Source organism: Pristis pectinata, chromosome 40 (genome assembly GCF_009764475.1).
Source record: "Pristis pectinata isolate sPriPec2 chromosome 40, sPriPec2.1.pri, whole genome shotgun sequence".
In the NCBI taxonomy this organism is placed as follows: domain Eukaryota; kingdom Metazoa; phylum Chordata; class Chondrichthyes; order Rhinopristiformes; family Pristidae; genus Pristis; species Pristis pectinata.
This window is the reverse complement of record NC_067443.1, coordinates 4,678,314-4,694,044: the sequence shown is the minus strand read 5'-3', so window position 1 is coordinate 4,694,044 and position 15,731 is coordinate 4,678,314. Positions and strand designations below refer to the sequence as shown.

General features: G+C 44.3%; 2 protein-coding genes across 4 annotated transcripts in view; one reads left to right on the top strand and one right to left on the bottom strand.

Annotated features, from left to right (window-relative positions):
* The window catches only part of pi4kb (phosphatidylinositol 4-kinase, catalytic, beta), a 599,336-nt gene that overhangs the window by 164,091 nt on the left and 419,514 nt on the right, over positions 1–15,731 (top strand). The gene's annotated exons all lie outside the window — the stretch shown is intronic.
* The window catches only part of LOC127587477 (transcription factor 12-like), a 117,624-nt gene that overhangs the window by 22,702 nt on the left and 79,191 nt on the right, over positions 1–15,731 (bottom strand). For all 3 annotated transcript variants that reach the window (XM_052045831.1, XM_052045832.1, XM_052045833.1), the window contains exons 6-7: positions 8,628–8,706; positions 285–358 (exon numbers count right to left, since the gene is read on the bottom strand). In XM_052045831.1, the coding sequence (XP_051901791.1) occupies positions 285–358; positions 8,628–8,706 (153 nt within the window). The remainder of the gene's footprint in view (positions 1–284; positions 359–8,627; positions 8,707–15,731) is intronic.

Below are 15,731 nucleotides of genomic sequence, written 5' to 3'. Positions count from 1 at the left end.
TACTGGTTAAATGGTTTAACTGTTAAATCCCAAGGGAGGGATGAGAACCATCTCCCACAATGCACAGGCAGTATGATCCAAACTGCAGGCTCAAGTCCAAAAGTTCAGACATTGAACATGGAAGAATTACTTGAAACTTCGGATCCAGAGTAGAGAGTAATGCCAACCATCTGTTATGTTACAAACACTGAGCACAACCACAGTAATTGCTCACACAGTTGAGTAATAATATCCCAATGTGTGTTAACAAAATCCAACCTTAGGGCAACTTTTGGCAAGCTTACCAGTGAGTGCAAGGTATTCTCATAGTTTGGGGAAGCAGTTGTCTGCCCTCCAGGTCTGGGCCACTGAGCAGAACCTAAAGAAATATAACAATTAAAATAATATTTCATAGAGTCATAGAGTAATACAGCATGGAAACAGGCCCTTTGGCCTAATTTGTCCAGTTTAAGGTCAGAGGAGTTAAGTTTAGGGAGGATGTCAAAGGTAGGTTTTTTTTTTACACAGAGTGGTGGTTGCCTGGGCTGCACTGCTGGGGGTAGTGGTAGAGGCTGATACAATAGGGACATTTAATAGATAGGCACATGGATGTAAGAAAAATGGAGGGTTATGGGCTGTGTAGGAGGGGAGAGTTAGATTGGTCATAGAGTAGGTTTATACAGGTCAGCACAACATCGTGGCCCGAAGGGCCTGTACTGTGCTATATTGTTCTATGTTCTATATTTGTCCATGCCAACCACGGTGCCCACCAAGCTAGTCCCATTTGGCCATCTTTGGCCCATATTAAATTCTACAGCCCCTTTAAGATGTAACCGGACATCATTTGAACAAAAAGAAAATGCATCAATCCAGTTTTAGATTTTCTGAATTACAAGAGCACAACTGTGCAGAAGGAGACACTTTCCACCTGCAGGTCAGGCAGCGTCTGTGGAGGAAAATGGACAGTCGACATTCTGGTCGAGACCCCTGCCTGACCCACTGAGTTCCTGCAGCATCTTGTGTTGCTCCAGTTTTCAGCACCTGCTGTCTCTTGTCTCTCCAATTTACAGCTGCATTGTTTATAAACAGTATCCTTAGCACCATAAAAAAACGACTATTAGAGTGTATTTCATTTGATTTTATTTTCCCAGCAGTTTATGTTATCTTCATTGCTAATGTGTACAAGCCAGAAGTTTACAATTTTATATTTATAGCTTCCTGTGAATCCACTCCCATATTTTTTCCTCTGCTGTCTCTGAAGGCATTGAGGTACACTCTCATTGATGAGCCCCTCCCCATCACCTGTGTCTCGCATCCAATGAGTTATTCTTAACAATTCTTTCATGGGACATGAATACTCCTGGCATTTATTGTCCACCCCGCATGGCTCTTGAACTCCATGGTTTGCTGGGCAGTTTCAAAGAATCAACCACATTGCTGTGGGTCTGGAGTCATACATGTTGAGTAAGGACAGCAGAATTACTTCCCTGGAGGATACGGAGGAACCAGATGAGTTTTTACAACAGTCTGATAGATTGATCATCGTCTTTACTGATACTAGCTTTTTATCTAGATTTGACAAAATTAAATGCTCCTGGAATTGCGGTGGGATCTGAACTTCTGTCTCCAGATCATTCAGTCTCTGGATTGCTTGTTCAGTAACTTAGCCATAGTGCCCATGTACAAGTTTAAAGGACATTCAATCACAGATGATGTCACACAAAGTCAAAGAGATAGAAGGCTTTTATTTCTGCAATGCCTCTTGCACACTCAGTGCATCCCAAAGAGCCAAAGCCAAGGCGTACTTTTTATTTCTGGCTTCCAGCATCCACTGTATTTCATTTTCAATTTACTTTTTGAGTAAGAAACACGGCAGTGCTATTGTGCACAGCAAGCTTCTAAGAGCAGCAATGAGATAACGACCAGGGAAACACTAAGTTAGCATAAAGGTACAGCAAATAATTTGTGAAGTATCTCTAAAACTATGCAGGGAGACCACAGCTCGAGTACTGTGTCCACTTGTGGACTCCTTATTTATGTAGAGACATACTTGCATTGCAAGCCATTCAGAGAATGTTCATGGGATTGATACCTAGGATGAGGAGGTTGTCTATAGAGGAACAACTGAGCAGGATGGCCTTATAGAACATAGAACATTACACCACAATACAGGCCCTTCGGCCCACTATGTTGTGCCAACCTTTTAACTTACTGTAAGATCAATCTAACCATTCGCTCCCACATACCCTTCCATTTTTCTGTCATCCATGTGCTTATCTAAGAGTCTCTTAAATGCCCCTAATGTATCTGCCTCTACCAGCACCCACCACACTCTGTGAAAAACATACCTCTAATATCCCCTCTGTACTTTCCTCCAATCACCTTAAAATGATGCCCCCTCATGTTAGCCATTTCCGCCCTGGGAAAATGTCTCTGGCTGTCCACTTGATCTATGCCTCTAATCATCTTGTACACCTCTATCAGGTCACCTCTCATCCTCCTTCACTCCAAAGAGAAAAGCCCTAGCTCGCTCAACCTATCCTCGTAAGACATGCTCACCAATCCAGGTAGCATCCTGGTAAATCTCCTCTGCACCCTTTCTAAAGCTTCCACATCCTTTCTGAGGTGACCAGAACTGAACACAATACTCTAAGTGTGGTCTAACCAGGGTTTTATAGAGCTGCAGCATTACCTCATGGCTATTAAACGCAATCCCCCGACTAATGAAGACTTTTGTATTTTAAAGACTAAGAGGTGATCTTATTGAATATTGAGGGGATTGACATGCTAGATGCTGAGAGGATGTTTCCTTTAGTGGGGAATCTAGAACTGGGTGCATAATTCCAGAATAAAGTGGTGCCTGTTCGGGGTTGAGATGAGGAGGAATTTTTACTTCCAGAGGGCTGAGAATCTGGAATTCTCTACCCTAGAGAGCAATGGATGTTTAGTCAAAGCTGACTTCTGGACAATGGGTGAAAGAAGAGATCTGGGGAATGTGCAGAAACTGCCAATCAGATAAGCTGTGATCTTATTGAATGGCAGAGCAAGCATGAGGCACCTGCTCCTGCTCTTACTTCTTATAGACATTGTTTGATCCAGGAATAACTATGAACTCAGGATACCAAGGTGAACTGCCTGTGAAATATTCCTACTGGCTCTTTAACTTCCACCCACGGGGATAGATTGGACACACCAAGAGACTACAGATGCTGGAAATCTGGAGCAACAGACAATCTGCTGGAGGAACACAGCAGGTTGAGCAGCATCTGTAGGGAGGAAAGCAACTGCTGATGTTTTCGGTCGAAACCCCACATCAGGACATCAGGATGCAGGGTTTTGACCGGAAATGTCAACAATCCCTTTCCTCCCACTGATGCTGCTCGAACTGCTGAGTTGCTCCAGCAGATTTTTGTTGCTTGGGGTAGGTTGGACTTTGGTTTCACATCTTCCCTGAAAGATGGTGCTCCAAACCATGATGTTTTTCTCCTTACAGGTACCGGGAGTGCTTGCCTAGCTTTTAGTGTTCAAGTCTCTGGGGTGGGGCTAAAAGCCAGTTTTCCGATGGGAAGAGCATGAACCACTTGAGTCACAGCCGGATCCCAGGCAGGCACTCAGCAACGCTGTTACTGATAGAAATCCCACACATGGGACGACCGGTATAGAGAATCAGTTCACTTCAGATCTAACTTAGCGCAGGGAGGACATCAAATCTGGCACCTGGGTAGTCTGTGTGACTCAGAGCCAGTGGGTGGGAGAACCTTTGCCATTGGAAACAAACCATTGAGAGACAAATTGAAAGCATTTCAAACATTGGCCCAACACAGTCTCTGGAGGTTATTGTCGGTCATACCAGTAGTATGCAAGTTAAATCATCATTCTGGCATCGTCCCACTTTGCAATTCTTAAAAACCAGGAAGAATATTTTCACAGTGATTCACTGTGGGTCAGAAGAGTTCAACTAGAGCTTTTCACGCGCTCCCTCCCTATCCGCATTTTTTTAAAGTCTAAAAGGCCCCATCACAGCAAGCCTCTTCCAGCACAGTTAATCAAAGCAGTCGCACTGCCTCAGGGCAACAAAGGAAAGAGAAGAGGCCCCTCATTGGCATTCAACAAAGCCAGGCTTGAGAGAGTGCAGCAGCTGCTCTCTGCAGTCACTCCCTCGGGACCCCAACCAGGGGCACAGCGATTACAGACAATTCCCGTCCAGCAAATAACCTGTTTGTCCGAAAACTTCATTCAATCAGCGTCTAGAATATTCGCTTAATAGCAGGATTAATGGAAAACCCCAGTGGAGCAGTGGCACAGAGGGAATTCCAGCCCTATGACTCCATGAAACTTTATGCTGCACCTGCTCAGAATATCTGCACATTGACAGGCTTGTATTAATTTCTGCATCTACTAATTTCCTGGGTTCATTCCTTTCCCTCCTCTCTCTGACTTTAGGCCATGTACAATATGAAACAATCAGATAAAAATCAATGGAGGGAAAAAGCAGTGTCTTTTTAGGTTGAAACAAAACATTAATGTAATCAAAAGAATCCCAATATGTTCCAGGCAGCATTAGCGATTAAAATTTGACACAGTGCCACATTAAGGGGATTGTAAAACAGGTGACCAGAACTTTGACTACATGGTTAAGTTTAAGGAGAGACAAAGGAGGAGAGAGAGAGATGGAAAGGTTTAGAGAAAGAATTTCAAAGCTGAGGGCCTAAGCAGCAAAAGACATAGATGCCAAAAATAGAAATCAGAGGCACGCAAAAAGCCAGAAAAATAAGAGTATAGTGAACTCAGAGGGTCGTGGGGATCAGGGGGTTACAGAAATAAAAAAAAAGTGGGTGAAGCTCAGGAGGTTTGAATATAAGAAGGAGAATATTATAATTGAGGCATTGCTGGAATGGGAATCTGCATAAATCATCGAGCACGGAGGAAAGAGGCTAGGTGGGACTGGGATTCCTTGCTCTATTCTCCTTGGATGCAAATATCCAATTAGAGATTAATCCTGAAATTAAAGCCCCAAGTACTTGTCCCTGTTCACCAGGGGTGTACGAAGTGGGGATTGAACTCAAAATCACCTGATCCAGAGGCTAAGGCAGTTAGTGTTTGTGCTTTTACTCCTTGAATTATGGTCGACTCTTAAAGCCCTCAGACTGACCAAGATGGGTAGTAATACGGCCTCATTAGAGCACACAAACCACAGATACTAAGATATATAAGAATGCAGAACAGACTCTATGTTCAGCACGCAACAAATCCCAAATTTAGGGAATAGCATCAACCACTATTCATGGCTTTTTGGAGCAACAAACAATCTGCTGAAGGAACTCAGCAGGTCGAGCAGCATCTGTGGGGGGGTGGGGAGGGGGGGTGGTAAAGGAATTGTCTTGAGTCAAAATCCCACATCAGGTCCCCTCCAGCAGATAGTTTGTTGCTTTAAATTCCAGCATCTTCATGGCCTTTTATTTGACTCCACTAAAGCCTCTGATCCCCACCAACTGAAAAGCATTATGGAGGATCCTTGTCAAATTTCTCTGTCCTCAGAAATGCATCACCATCCTCTCTCTGCTTCACAATGACGTGCAAGCCATGATCCTTCCCAACAGATCCACCACAGAACCAATTTCAATGCACACTGTGATCAAGCAAGGCTGTCTCATTGCACCAATCTCTTTCTCAATCTTCCTTGCTGCAAGATTTTACCTCACTGCCATCAAACTCTTTGTTGGAGAAGAGTTAATCTGTAGGACATTAGGGGAAACTTTCAACCTTTTTTGCCTCCACTCCCGAACCAAGATCATTCTAATTTCAATCACCAAATTGCAGTACTCAGGCAATATTTAGATTTGTGCATACTCAAGAGGCCAAGTGCCAAATCATTATTGGTTCCTGCATAAGAGAAAAGGCCTTTGCACCACAATGCAAATTAATATGACCTAACCAGTTTAACTCCACTAACTCTCCCCATGAACAGCAAAGGCACCTTTAAAAGAACTCACTCCTCCAAATCACCCTATTCAGTGCAGTGATGAGCCAAGTTACTGGTTTCCAGTATTTTACACAAGAACTGATAGACTTACATCCCCCAAACACCAATAAAATTTGCAATAAATAAATTTGGAATTTGGCATGAGCCAAGTGTCTGGCTGTGGAAATCATTAAAGAGATACTTAGGAGCTAAACTATACCTTGGTGACCATTAACCAATAAAAACTCAGACTGGGAACCTGGAGAGAAATAACTGGCTCCTTTCACAACCTCAGACTGACCTCGATATGCGTAGTCATAGATGTAAATAGAATTTCATTAGCTAGCTTGAAAGCAGAAAGCTCTGACAAATACATAAATAAACAACCAAACCTCATTTAGGTTTCTCATCCATTCATGGTTTTTATTTTCTGTCACTAGCAAGGCCAGCATTTATTCCCATCTCTCATTGTCCTGAATAGAGCAACCTGCTGGGCCATTTCTCAGGTCCATTTCTAAGCATCAGCAACATTGGTTGGTATGGAGTCACACAACAGGCTAAACTAAATTGGCAATTAGCAATCTAGGTTCAATTCTGGCCCAAACTAGCAAGCTAGATTCAATCCTGATCTCCAACACTGTCTGTGTGGTGTTTGCATGTTCTCCCTGTGACCACATGGATACATCCTGGGTACTCCAGTTTCCTCCCACGTCCCAAAAGACGCAAAGGTTGGTAGGTTGACTGGCCTCCGTAAATTGTTCCTAGTGCATAAGTGAGTGGTAGAATCTGGGATGAGGGTGGTGGTGCTCGATGGTAATGTGGGGAGAATAAAATGGGATTAGTATAAGATTAGTGTAAACGGTCGCTTGATATCTGGTGCAGCTTCGGTGGGTTGAAGGGTTTGGTTCCATGCTGTCTGACTCTATGAGAATAGCAGATTTTCTTCCCTGAGGGACATTAGTGAACCAACAAATAATCTGCTGGAGGAACTCAGCAAATTGAGCAGCATCTGTTAGGGGAGGGGGGGAAGAAATCCTCGATGTTTCAGGTTGAAACCCTGCACCAGGTTTCCTCCCCCCCGACACAGATGCTGCTTGAACTCACTGAGTTCCTCCAGCAGATTGTTTGGTGCTCCAGATTCCAGAACCTGCAAGTCTCTTGGGTCGACATTAGTGAACCAGATGGGTTTTTACAACAATCTAGTAGTTTCATGGTCACAACACCAATAGTAGCTTTTTATTTCCAATGGATTTAATTACTTGAATTTAAATTCTCTGGCTGCCTTGCTGGTACTTCAATTCATGTCTCCAGAAAAAAAGTCCAGGCTTCTGACACTAGTTGAGAAATAAAAACAGACGCTAGGACACTGAGAAGAACTTGGCCCTGTTCTTTTAACTGAGACCTTCCACATCTTCCTGAGTGAGCATACAGGGCCTGGTTTTAATACCTCATCTAAAAGGCACACTTCCAACAGTGTAGACCTCCATCAGTACAACAGTGGCATCAGTCTAGATTACATAAGCTCTCTGAAATGGGACATGAACAGTCTCAGAGGCCAGTGCTATACTGACCAAAGGGTAAAGGGATACATCAAGATACTGGAAAAGGAATTTCAGTTGGAATGTAACTCCTGCATAAATGGCAATAGGAGGAGCGCGCCATCTTGCAAACTACCCACCCATCCAGCCCCTGTCAGGCACCTCCTGCGCCATCTGTGGAAGTTTCCACATAGACCTCATCAGTCGCCCCTAGAGTGGAAGCAAGTAATTCTCCAAGGATGTACCTAAGAGAAGACTACAAGGATGGGCTTGCATAGAAAAATTGGGGTCTAGATAGCTGAGATTTGATGGAGGGTCAGAGTGCAGAGTATATGGGACACAGTGGCCATTCAGCCAACCGATCCATGCTGGTACTTAAGCTCCACTTGAACATCCCCTCATCTTTCTTCATTTAAATCTATGATTGTAATTCACTCTTCCCAGCTCCCTTGTATACTTCACAAGCTGCCTCTTAAATGCATCAAACACTTCCCAAAGTGGTGATTTTTCTTCTGAATATTAGGGTACCCCAAGTTCAATGGGCATCATTCATTATATCATTAGGATTCCCTAGAACAAGGATTACATGCTTGGGATGATGAATCTGCTCAGCCCACTTTATTGCAAATGTAAGTGGTCACTTTAAGCATTGCACAGAATGTGAATAATTTCCTTTTACTGGCGACAGTGGTGAATGTGGTAAAGTGGGCATAAATCAAAGGAAAGTTAGCTACTTCCCATGCAACAATGGTGGTCCCTTTTAAATGACACTGTCTGGTCTATCACTGAGCAACAGGAGCCAGAAAAACCCCAAGTCTTTGTCCGACTGGGGAGATTTCGGGATATGGGAGTAGTGGGTAAAAGGTTATGAAAATAATCTGGATTTTTGCAATTGACTACGATCCAATTCCTCCTTCTGGTAAATACAAAAATGAGCATCAGATGGGCACAGTACTGGTCTGACAGCCCGATGGACCACACGATCCAGGTTCATGATGGTGGAAAGAACACATAGACAAGACATTGAGAGGACAGAGGGAAAGAGGAAATCAGATAGTGAAACTCTCGCAAACTAAGCTTCTATTTTCCCAGAAAAATGTTCAAACCATGAAGTCACAGGGAACAAATCCAAAGAATTCCTTCCTTACCTGTCAGAGATGGTGGGGAGCCCACAGGTGTGGATGGATTCGATGTGTAGTTGTTACTGGTGTGATCAGGTGAATAAATCTGTTTTAAAGAGATAAGCACATCAGAGTGGGATTCAAGATATCAATTTAAGTAGATTTTAGTCAGTCTGTGTTTATTTAATGATTTATCACATCTCTCAAAAAAGCTTGCAAAGTGCTCCACAATACAATGCAATGTAGTGACGATCATGCAGACACATATGTCTGCCATTAAGCATAGTAAGATCCCACAAACACCACAGTTAATCTGGCTTTGTTGGTGTTCATTGAGGAATCAGTGTTGGGCACAGCTCCCGGCTGTTCCTCACATGGAACCACCCACAAGAACATGCCAATGTAGCCTCAAGTGTAATATCCAACAGTGAAGCACTTTCTCTGTACTTACCCGATTTTTCAATTTAGGTTATGAGCTTAAATCCTGAAGTGGAGTTTGGGAAAAAACATCGAACTAACACAAAAAAAATACCAAGGAACAACACAGTAGTGGTTAAATATTTAGCTAAGACCCTTGTATGGGAGATGATAAGTTAGGTTGCTGGAGTCAAGAACAAGGAAGCCTAACCTAAAAATCAGACCAAGAGAAATTTCAGGAAGCACTTCTTGACACAAAGTAAATAAGTAAATTAGTTTATTGTTGTCACATGTACTGACGTACAGTAAAAAAAACTTTGTTCTGCATGCTATCCATACAGATCATTTCATCACATAAGTACATCAAGGTGGTACAAGGGAAAAGCAATAACAGAATGCAGAATAAAGTGTTACAGTTACAGAGAAAGTGCAGTGCAGGTAGACAAATAAAGTGCAAGGGCAATGATGATGTATATTATCAGATCAAGAGTCCGTCTTATTGTACAAGAGGTCTATTCAATCGTCTTATAACAGTGGGATAGAAGCTGTCATTGAGTCTGATGGTATGTACTTTCAGGCCTTTTTATGTTCTGCCCAATGGGAGGGGGGAGAAGAGAGAATGTCTGGGGTGGGAAGGGTCTTATGATTATGTTGGCTGCTTTACCGAAGCAGTGAGAAGTGTAGACAGAGTCCATAGAGGGGAGGCTGGTTTCTGTGATACGCTGAGCTGTGCCCACTACTTTCTGTAGTTTCTTGCAGTCTCGGGCAGAGCAGTTGCCATACCAAGCCATGATGCATCTGGATAGGGTGCTTTCTATGGTGCATCGGTAAAAATTGGTGAGGGTCAATGGGGACATGCCGAATTTCTTTAGACTGGTGGTATCTTAAAGTTTTTGCTGTGACTTGGAGGACAATTGAAAGTGTTTTTGGGTAAAGGGATTAAGGGATATGGAACCAAGGAGGATAACTCAAAGTAGGATACAGGTCAGCCAAGATCTTACTAAATGACGGAGTGGGCTGAACGGCCTCCTTCTATTCCCACATTGTTTCTAAGTAAAGTTTTGAACCCAGAATATAATCCTCGTTTTATTACAGTTGTTTTTATTTCAACAATAAAAACTTGCTAGTCTCCCTTTCAAGGTATTTCAGAACACTTCACAGCCAATGAAGTGCATTTTGAAGTACAGTCACTGTTGGAAATGTACCAATCAGCATACAACAAAAACCCACAAAAGAATGACATGATAACAACCACGTTATCGGTTGCTTGTGATATTGGTTGAAGGATAAGTGAAGCTACAAGGCACTGGGGAGAACTTCGCTGTTTTTCTTCAAAATAATGCCACTGGATCTATTGAGTCTACCCGAGTAACAGGCAGAGCTTAATGTCTCATCTGGACAAGAGCACTTTAAGTGGTTCAGTGCTCTGTCGGAAGGCTAGATAATGGAATAAATGAATGAAACTAAGTCTGGCTTTCTTCCCAAAATCTTGGCCCTATAGCTTCATACACTCAGCATTCCTCCTGCTACCATTGTTTTATTTCTGCTGCACAGCCTTCAAAGGGTTAAGGGGACGGCTTGAACCGGTTGTATGCACCATCTAACCCCAGTCCATTAGGCGCCTCTGATTATACCCTGATCAGTGTCTCAGAAAATTGGGCCTGGCACATTTGGCGTCTATCATCGCGCTGGAACCGAGCCATTACAACAGAGCCCAGTCGACCTGCTAAAATGGAATTGAAAGTGCTGGTTGTGTAGAAGATGTGTGCATCGGAGTGAGAGGGGAGGGGTGTTTGGAGGGAGCTGCTGGAAATCCATATTTCATTGTGACAGATGCTGCCCTACTCACCCCCACCCCTTGGTGAGCCAACTATTGTCTGTTGCATCAAAGAGTAAATTAGACGGGGTCAAGCAGTTCCAGCTGCCTGGTTTCAAAGCAACTGCTTTCTGACTGGGCCCTGTGAGGAAACTTAAAGGCAGCAAAACGGCTTCAGTCCCTCCTCTGCCGGCTTCCCTTGGGATCCAATGGCAGCCGGACTGAGTTTCCACCAGCATCGTTTGCGTCCATGGTTCTCTGTTGGGCACACGATCCGAGTAGCTCCACACTGGAGATGGTGGAAGCGCACGGAGCACCAGGTGGGGATGCAAACAATGGCCAACTTCCAGAAACTAGCATCGCAACACTACAGGTCCTCCCCAGGTTACGGACGCCTGTCTTATGGACAGCCTGTACGTATGATTGGACGTTTGTGAGACCGGCGGGATGGATTTGGTGGCGGCTGCTGGGGCGCAGGGTGGGTACGAGGCATTTCCATGTGCCTTCTCTCCTCAAAAGCCGCAACAACCAAGCCGAGCAGAACCAGGAGTGCTGATGAAGACTCGCTTGCTGAGTCAGTGAGGCCGGCTGGTGGCCACTCTTCCCATACCTGCTTGCTCTCCTGTCACAGCTGTTTCTGTGATCCACACACTGTTTTGTCGATCATTTCCGACATGAATTACTCGAGTTATGAACAGTTCTCAGGAATAGAACCCTATCATAATCTGTGGAGGACCTGTACAGGTTCTGGAAATAAATCTACAATAACCATTTTTCCTTCTTGATTTCCTTCCTCTCCTCCTTATTTCTCCACCTTCTTCCCCAGTGGCCATTCTCCCAGTTGCAAGCACTCCAGAGTGCTGCATTGACTGAAGGAAGCTAGGGCAAACCTGCCAGGCACCGTTCGACCATGACCAACACAGCATAGGCAAGCACTATCCTGCCCTCAAAAAGCCAATAAGAAAAGTTGCTGGATTCTCACTGTTTCTGAATGTATTGCCCCTAATGAGATTAGCTTCCTCACCACCTCTGCACTTCAGCCACTGTGTTTCTTAAGTAACCAGAGTGAAGGGTACATGAACATGCAAATACCACAGGTTAGACTACCCTAGGGACTTGCGTCTGAAATCAAGATTCCCTTAAGGACGTCCCAAACACGTAGCAGCTAATGAAGTGCCTTTGAAGCATGGTTGCCATCGGTGTGCAGAGAGAGTGCAGGGAGATTCACAAGGATGTTTCCTGGAATGGAGGGCTCTAGTTACAAAGAGAGATTGGAGAGACTGGGTTTATTCTCACTGGAATATAGGAGGCTGAGGAGTGACCTTGCAGAGGTTTACAAAATTATGAAGGGCATAGATGGGATGGATGGTCAGAACCTTTTTCCCAGGGCAGTGGAGTCGAGAACTACAGGGCACAGGTTTAAGATAAAAGGGGTGAAATTTGAAGGAACTCTGAGGGGTAGGTTTTTCACACAGATGGTTTTTCACAATAAGCTGCCAGAGAATGTAGTGGAGGCAGATACTATTACAACGTTTAAAAGGTATTCGGACAGGTACATGGATAGGAAAGAAGTAGTGGGATACGAGCTTAATGTGGGCAAACGGGATTAGTGTACATAGGCATCGTGGACAGCATGGACGAGGTGGGCCGTAAGGACCTGTTTCTAACCTGTACATTTTTATGGTGCTCTGAATCATGCCAACTGATCTCCATACAGCAAGGTCCCACTAACAGCAATATGAAAGAAGCCAGGATACCTATTCCAGTGATGTTAACAGCAATGCCAACCAAGGCTCAAAGACAATGTCCTCATGGAATCATGGAGTTGTACCGCACAGAAAGAGGCCCTTCCATGTCCATGCTGAATTTTTTTGCCCGTTTACACTAATGTCATTTGCCCGCATTATGACTGTCTATTTACATGTCTGTCTAAATGCCTCTTAACCATAGTATTTGATTCCATCACCTCCTCTGACAGTGCATTCCAGATATCAACCATTCTCTTTGTAAATCCCTTAAATCCCCTTTAAAACTCCTTCTTCTCACCTTAAGCCTATGCTCTCTTGTTTTTGAAACCCCTATCGTAGATAAAAGATTTTGACTATCTACCCTGTCTAAGCCTCCCACAATCTTATACCTCTGTCCGGTCACTCCTCAACCTCCTTCGCTCCAGGGAAAACAATTCCAGTCTATCCATAAGTAAAGTCCTCCAATCCAGGCAACATCTTGGTGAATCTCCTCTACACCCTCTCCAGCACAATCACATCTTCCTATTGTGTGGCAACCAGAACTGCACACAATACCCCAGCTTAACCAACTGCAGTCTAACCAGTGTTTTGTAAAATCGCATCATAACATCCCAACTCTTCTGTTCTTTGAAATACTGCTTGCATGACCTTTTACATCTTCTTTGAAGGGCTTGGTTCAGCTTCTAATCCCAATGGCAGCACAACATTGCTTCAGTCCCGCACTGGAATATTCACCTAGATTTTCCACTCAAGTCTCTAGACATTTAAAGTTTCCCACAGAACTGTGGCTTAGATGGGGCTGATAACCTTAACTCTCCACTCTTCCACTCCTTCGTTGCATCAAAGGAGGCAACACACCAGAGGAATAGATATGCAAAATAAAATGGAGACAGCCCCTGAGGCAGTGCCAGTGGAACCACACCCCTCCCCACATATCCCCTCCATCCCCTCTGCAAGAGTTGACATGACTTCAGGAGAGGAGCTAATAGAATGGAGGAACATAAATTAGTCGCTGCAGGCGCAGACATTAGAATTCCTGGCTTGCAAGCCAGAAAATGACAAAACCTCTTCCTGTAAACAGCCACAGCCTGGTGATAACATCAGCCCCTTTATGACTGTGGAGACTGGCCACCACCATTCAGGCAAACTTAGATCAGAATCCTCATTAAACGGATGGGCTGCAGCACATTGTGAACAGTTTTCCATGCACAAGCTGCCAGAGATTGTGAAAATGATTCAAATCCTTTTTTTTTGCTGGGCTGTATTTGTTTTTTCACCAGTTAGACCTGTCCAATTTCCCAAATAAAACTGCTTCTACACTGGCACCGGACCTTAAATCAGCTGTCGGCAACACCCCCTCTACTCTGAGCCAGAAGGTTGTGAACCCAAGTCCCACACCAGAGACAGAGAACATAATCCGTGTCAACACTCCCAATGCCAGCATTGAGGGAAGTGCTGTCTTTCAAATGAGTCATCAAACCAAGGATCCTATCTATCCTCTTAAATAGAGACAAACAATTCCATGGAAGAAGAGCTTGCAAGTTCCCCCAGCTGTTCAGCAGCCAATATTGTTCCCTCAAAGAGCATCATTGCACCAGGCACTAAGGTTCTTTTGGGATCTGGGCATGGCTGGCAGCATTTATTGTCTATCCTTAATTGCCCTTGAGCTGGTAGTATTGAGCTGCTGCAGTCCTTCTGGTGAAGGTACTTGCATGGTGCTGCAAGAAGTTCCAGGATTTAAACCTAGCAACGATAAATGACCAGCAATATATTTCCAAGTCAAGACTTGGTGTTCGACTTGGAGGGGAACTTGTAAGCGGTGGTGCTTCCCCTGGCATTCTCCTTGGCTGCAGTTTGCTAAAAAATAAATTGCTGCTGCCTTACTTGTAACAATAAAATGACCACACTTCTGAAAAGTACATTATTACCTCCAAAGATGTTTGGAATATCCCAAGGTTATGATCTTATGCCCAACACTCTGAACTTGGTTTTGATCCCACAATGTTCTGACCTCGAACAAAAATCCAGGCTGACATTCCGAATGCAGAGGTGTTCTCTTTTGTTTAAGTCATTAGATGGGGCCTTGGTTCATTCTCTTGTGGGTAAGATCCCATGCCACTATTTTTAAAGCACTGAAGACACCCCCACCCCACCCAGGACAATATTCATCCCTCAATGAACATTTTTAGAGTTGTTATCCAGTTATTATGACCCATAATTTATGAGAGTTTGCTGGGTTGAAATTAGCAAATAGCTTTCCCTCAGTGCAACAATGACTAGATTTCAAAGTTCTTCGTTGGCTGTGACAGGAGGCAGAGTGGCATAGTAGGCAGTGGTACTGCCTTTCAGCTCCAGCAACTCTGGTTCGATCCTGACCTCCAGTGCTGTCTGTGTGGAGTTTCCACATTCTCCCTGCATTATTTTACCCTGGGTGCTGTGGTTTCCTCCCATGTCCCAAAGATGTGCTGGTAGGTTAGTTGGCTACTGTATATAGAACATAGAACGTAGAAAACCTACAGCACAATTCAGGCCCTTCGGCCCACAAAGCTGTGCTGAACATGTCCCTACCTTAGAAATTACTAGGCTTACCCATAGCCCTCTATTTTTCTAAGCTCCATGTACCTATCTAAAAGTCTCTTAAAAGACCCTATCGTATCCGCCTCCATCACCGTTACCAGCAGCCCATCCCACGCACTCACCACTCTCTGAGTAAAAAACTTACCCCTGACATCTCCTCTACCCCCAGCACCTTAAACCTGTGTCCTCTCGTGGCAACCATTTCAGCCCTGGGAAAAAGCCTCTGACTATCCACACAATCGATACCTCTCATCATCTTATACACCTCTATCAGGTCCCCCCTCATCCTCCGTGGCTCCAAGGAGAAAAGGCCGAGTTCCCTCAACCTGTTTTCATGAGGCATGCTCCCTAATCCAGGCAGCATCCTTGTAAATCTGCTCTGCACCCTTTCTATGGCTTCCACATCCTTCCATAGTGAGGCGACCAGAACTGAGCACAGTACTCCAAGTGGGGTCTGACCGGGGTCCTATATACTGCCGGTAGATTATTTGGCCACTAAGTTGCCCCCAGTGCAGGTGGATGGTAGGAGAATTGGAAGGGAGTTAATGGATATCTGAGACTGAATAGGTTATA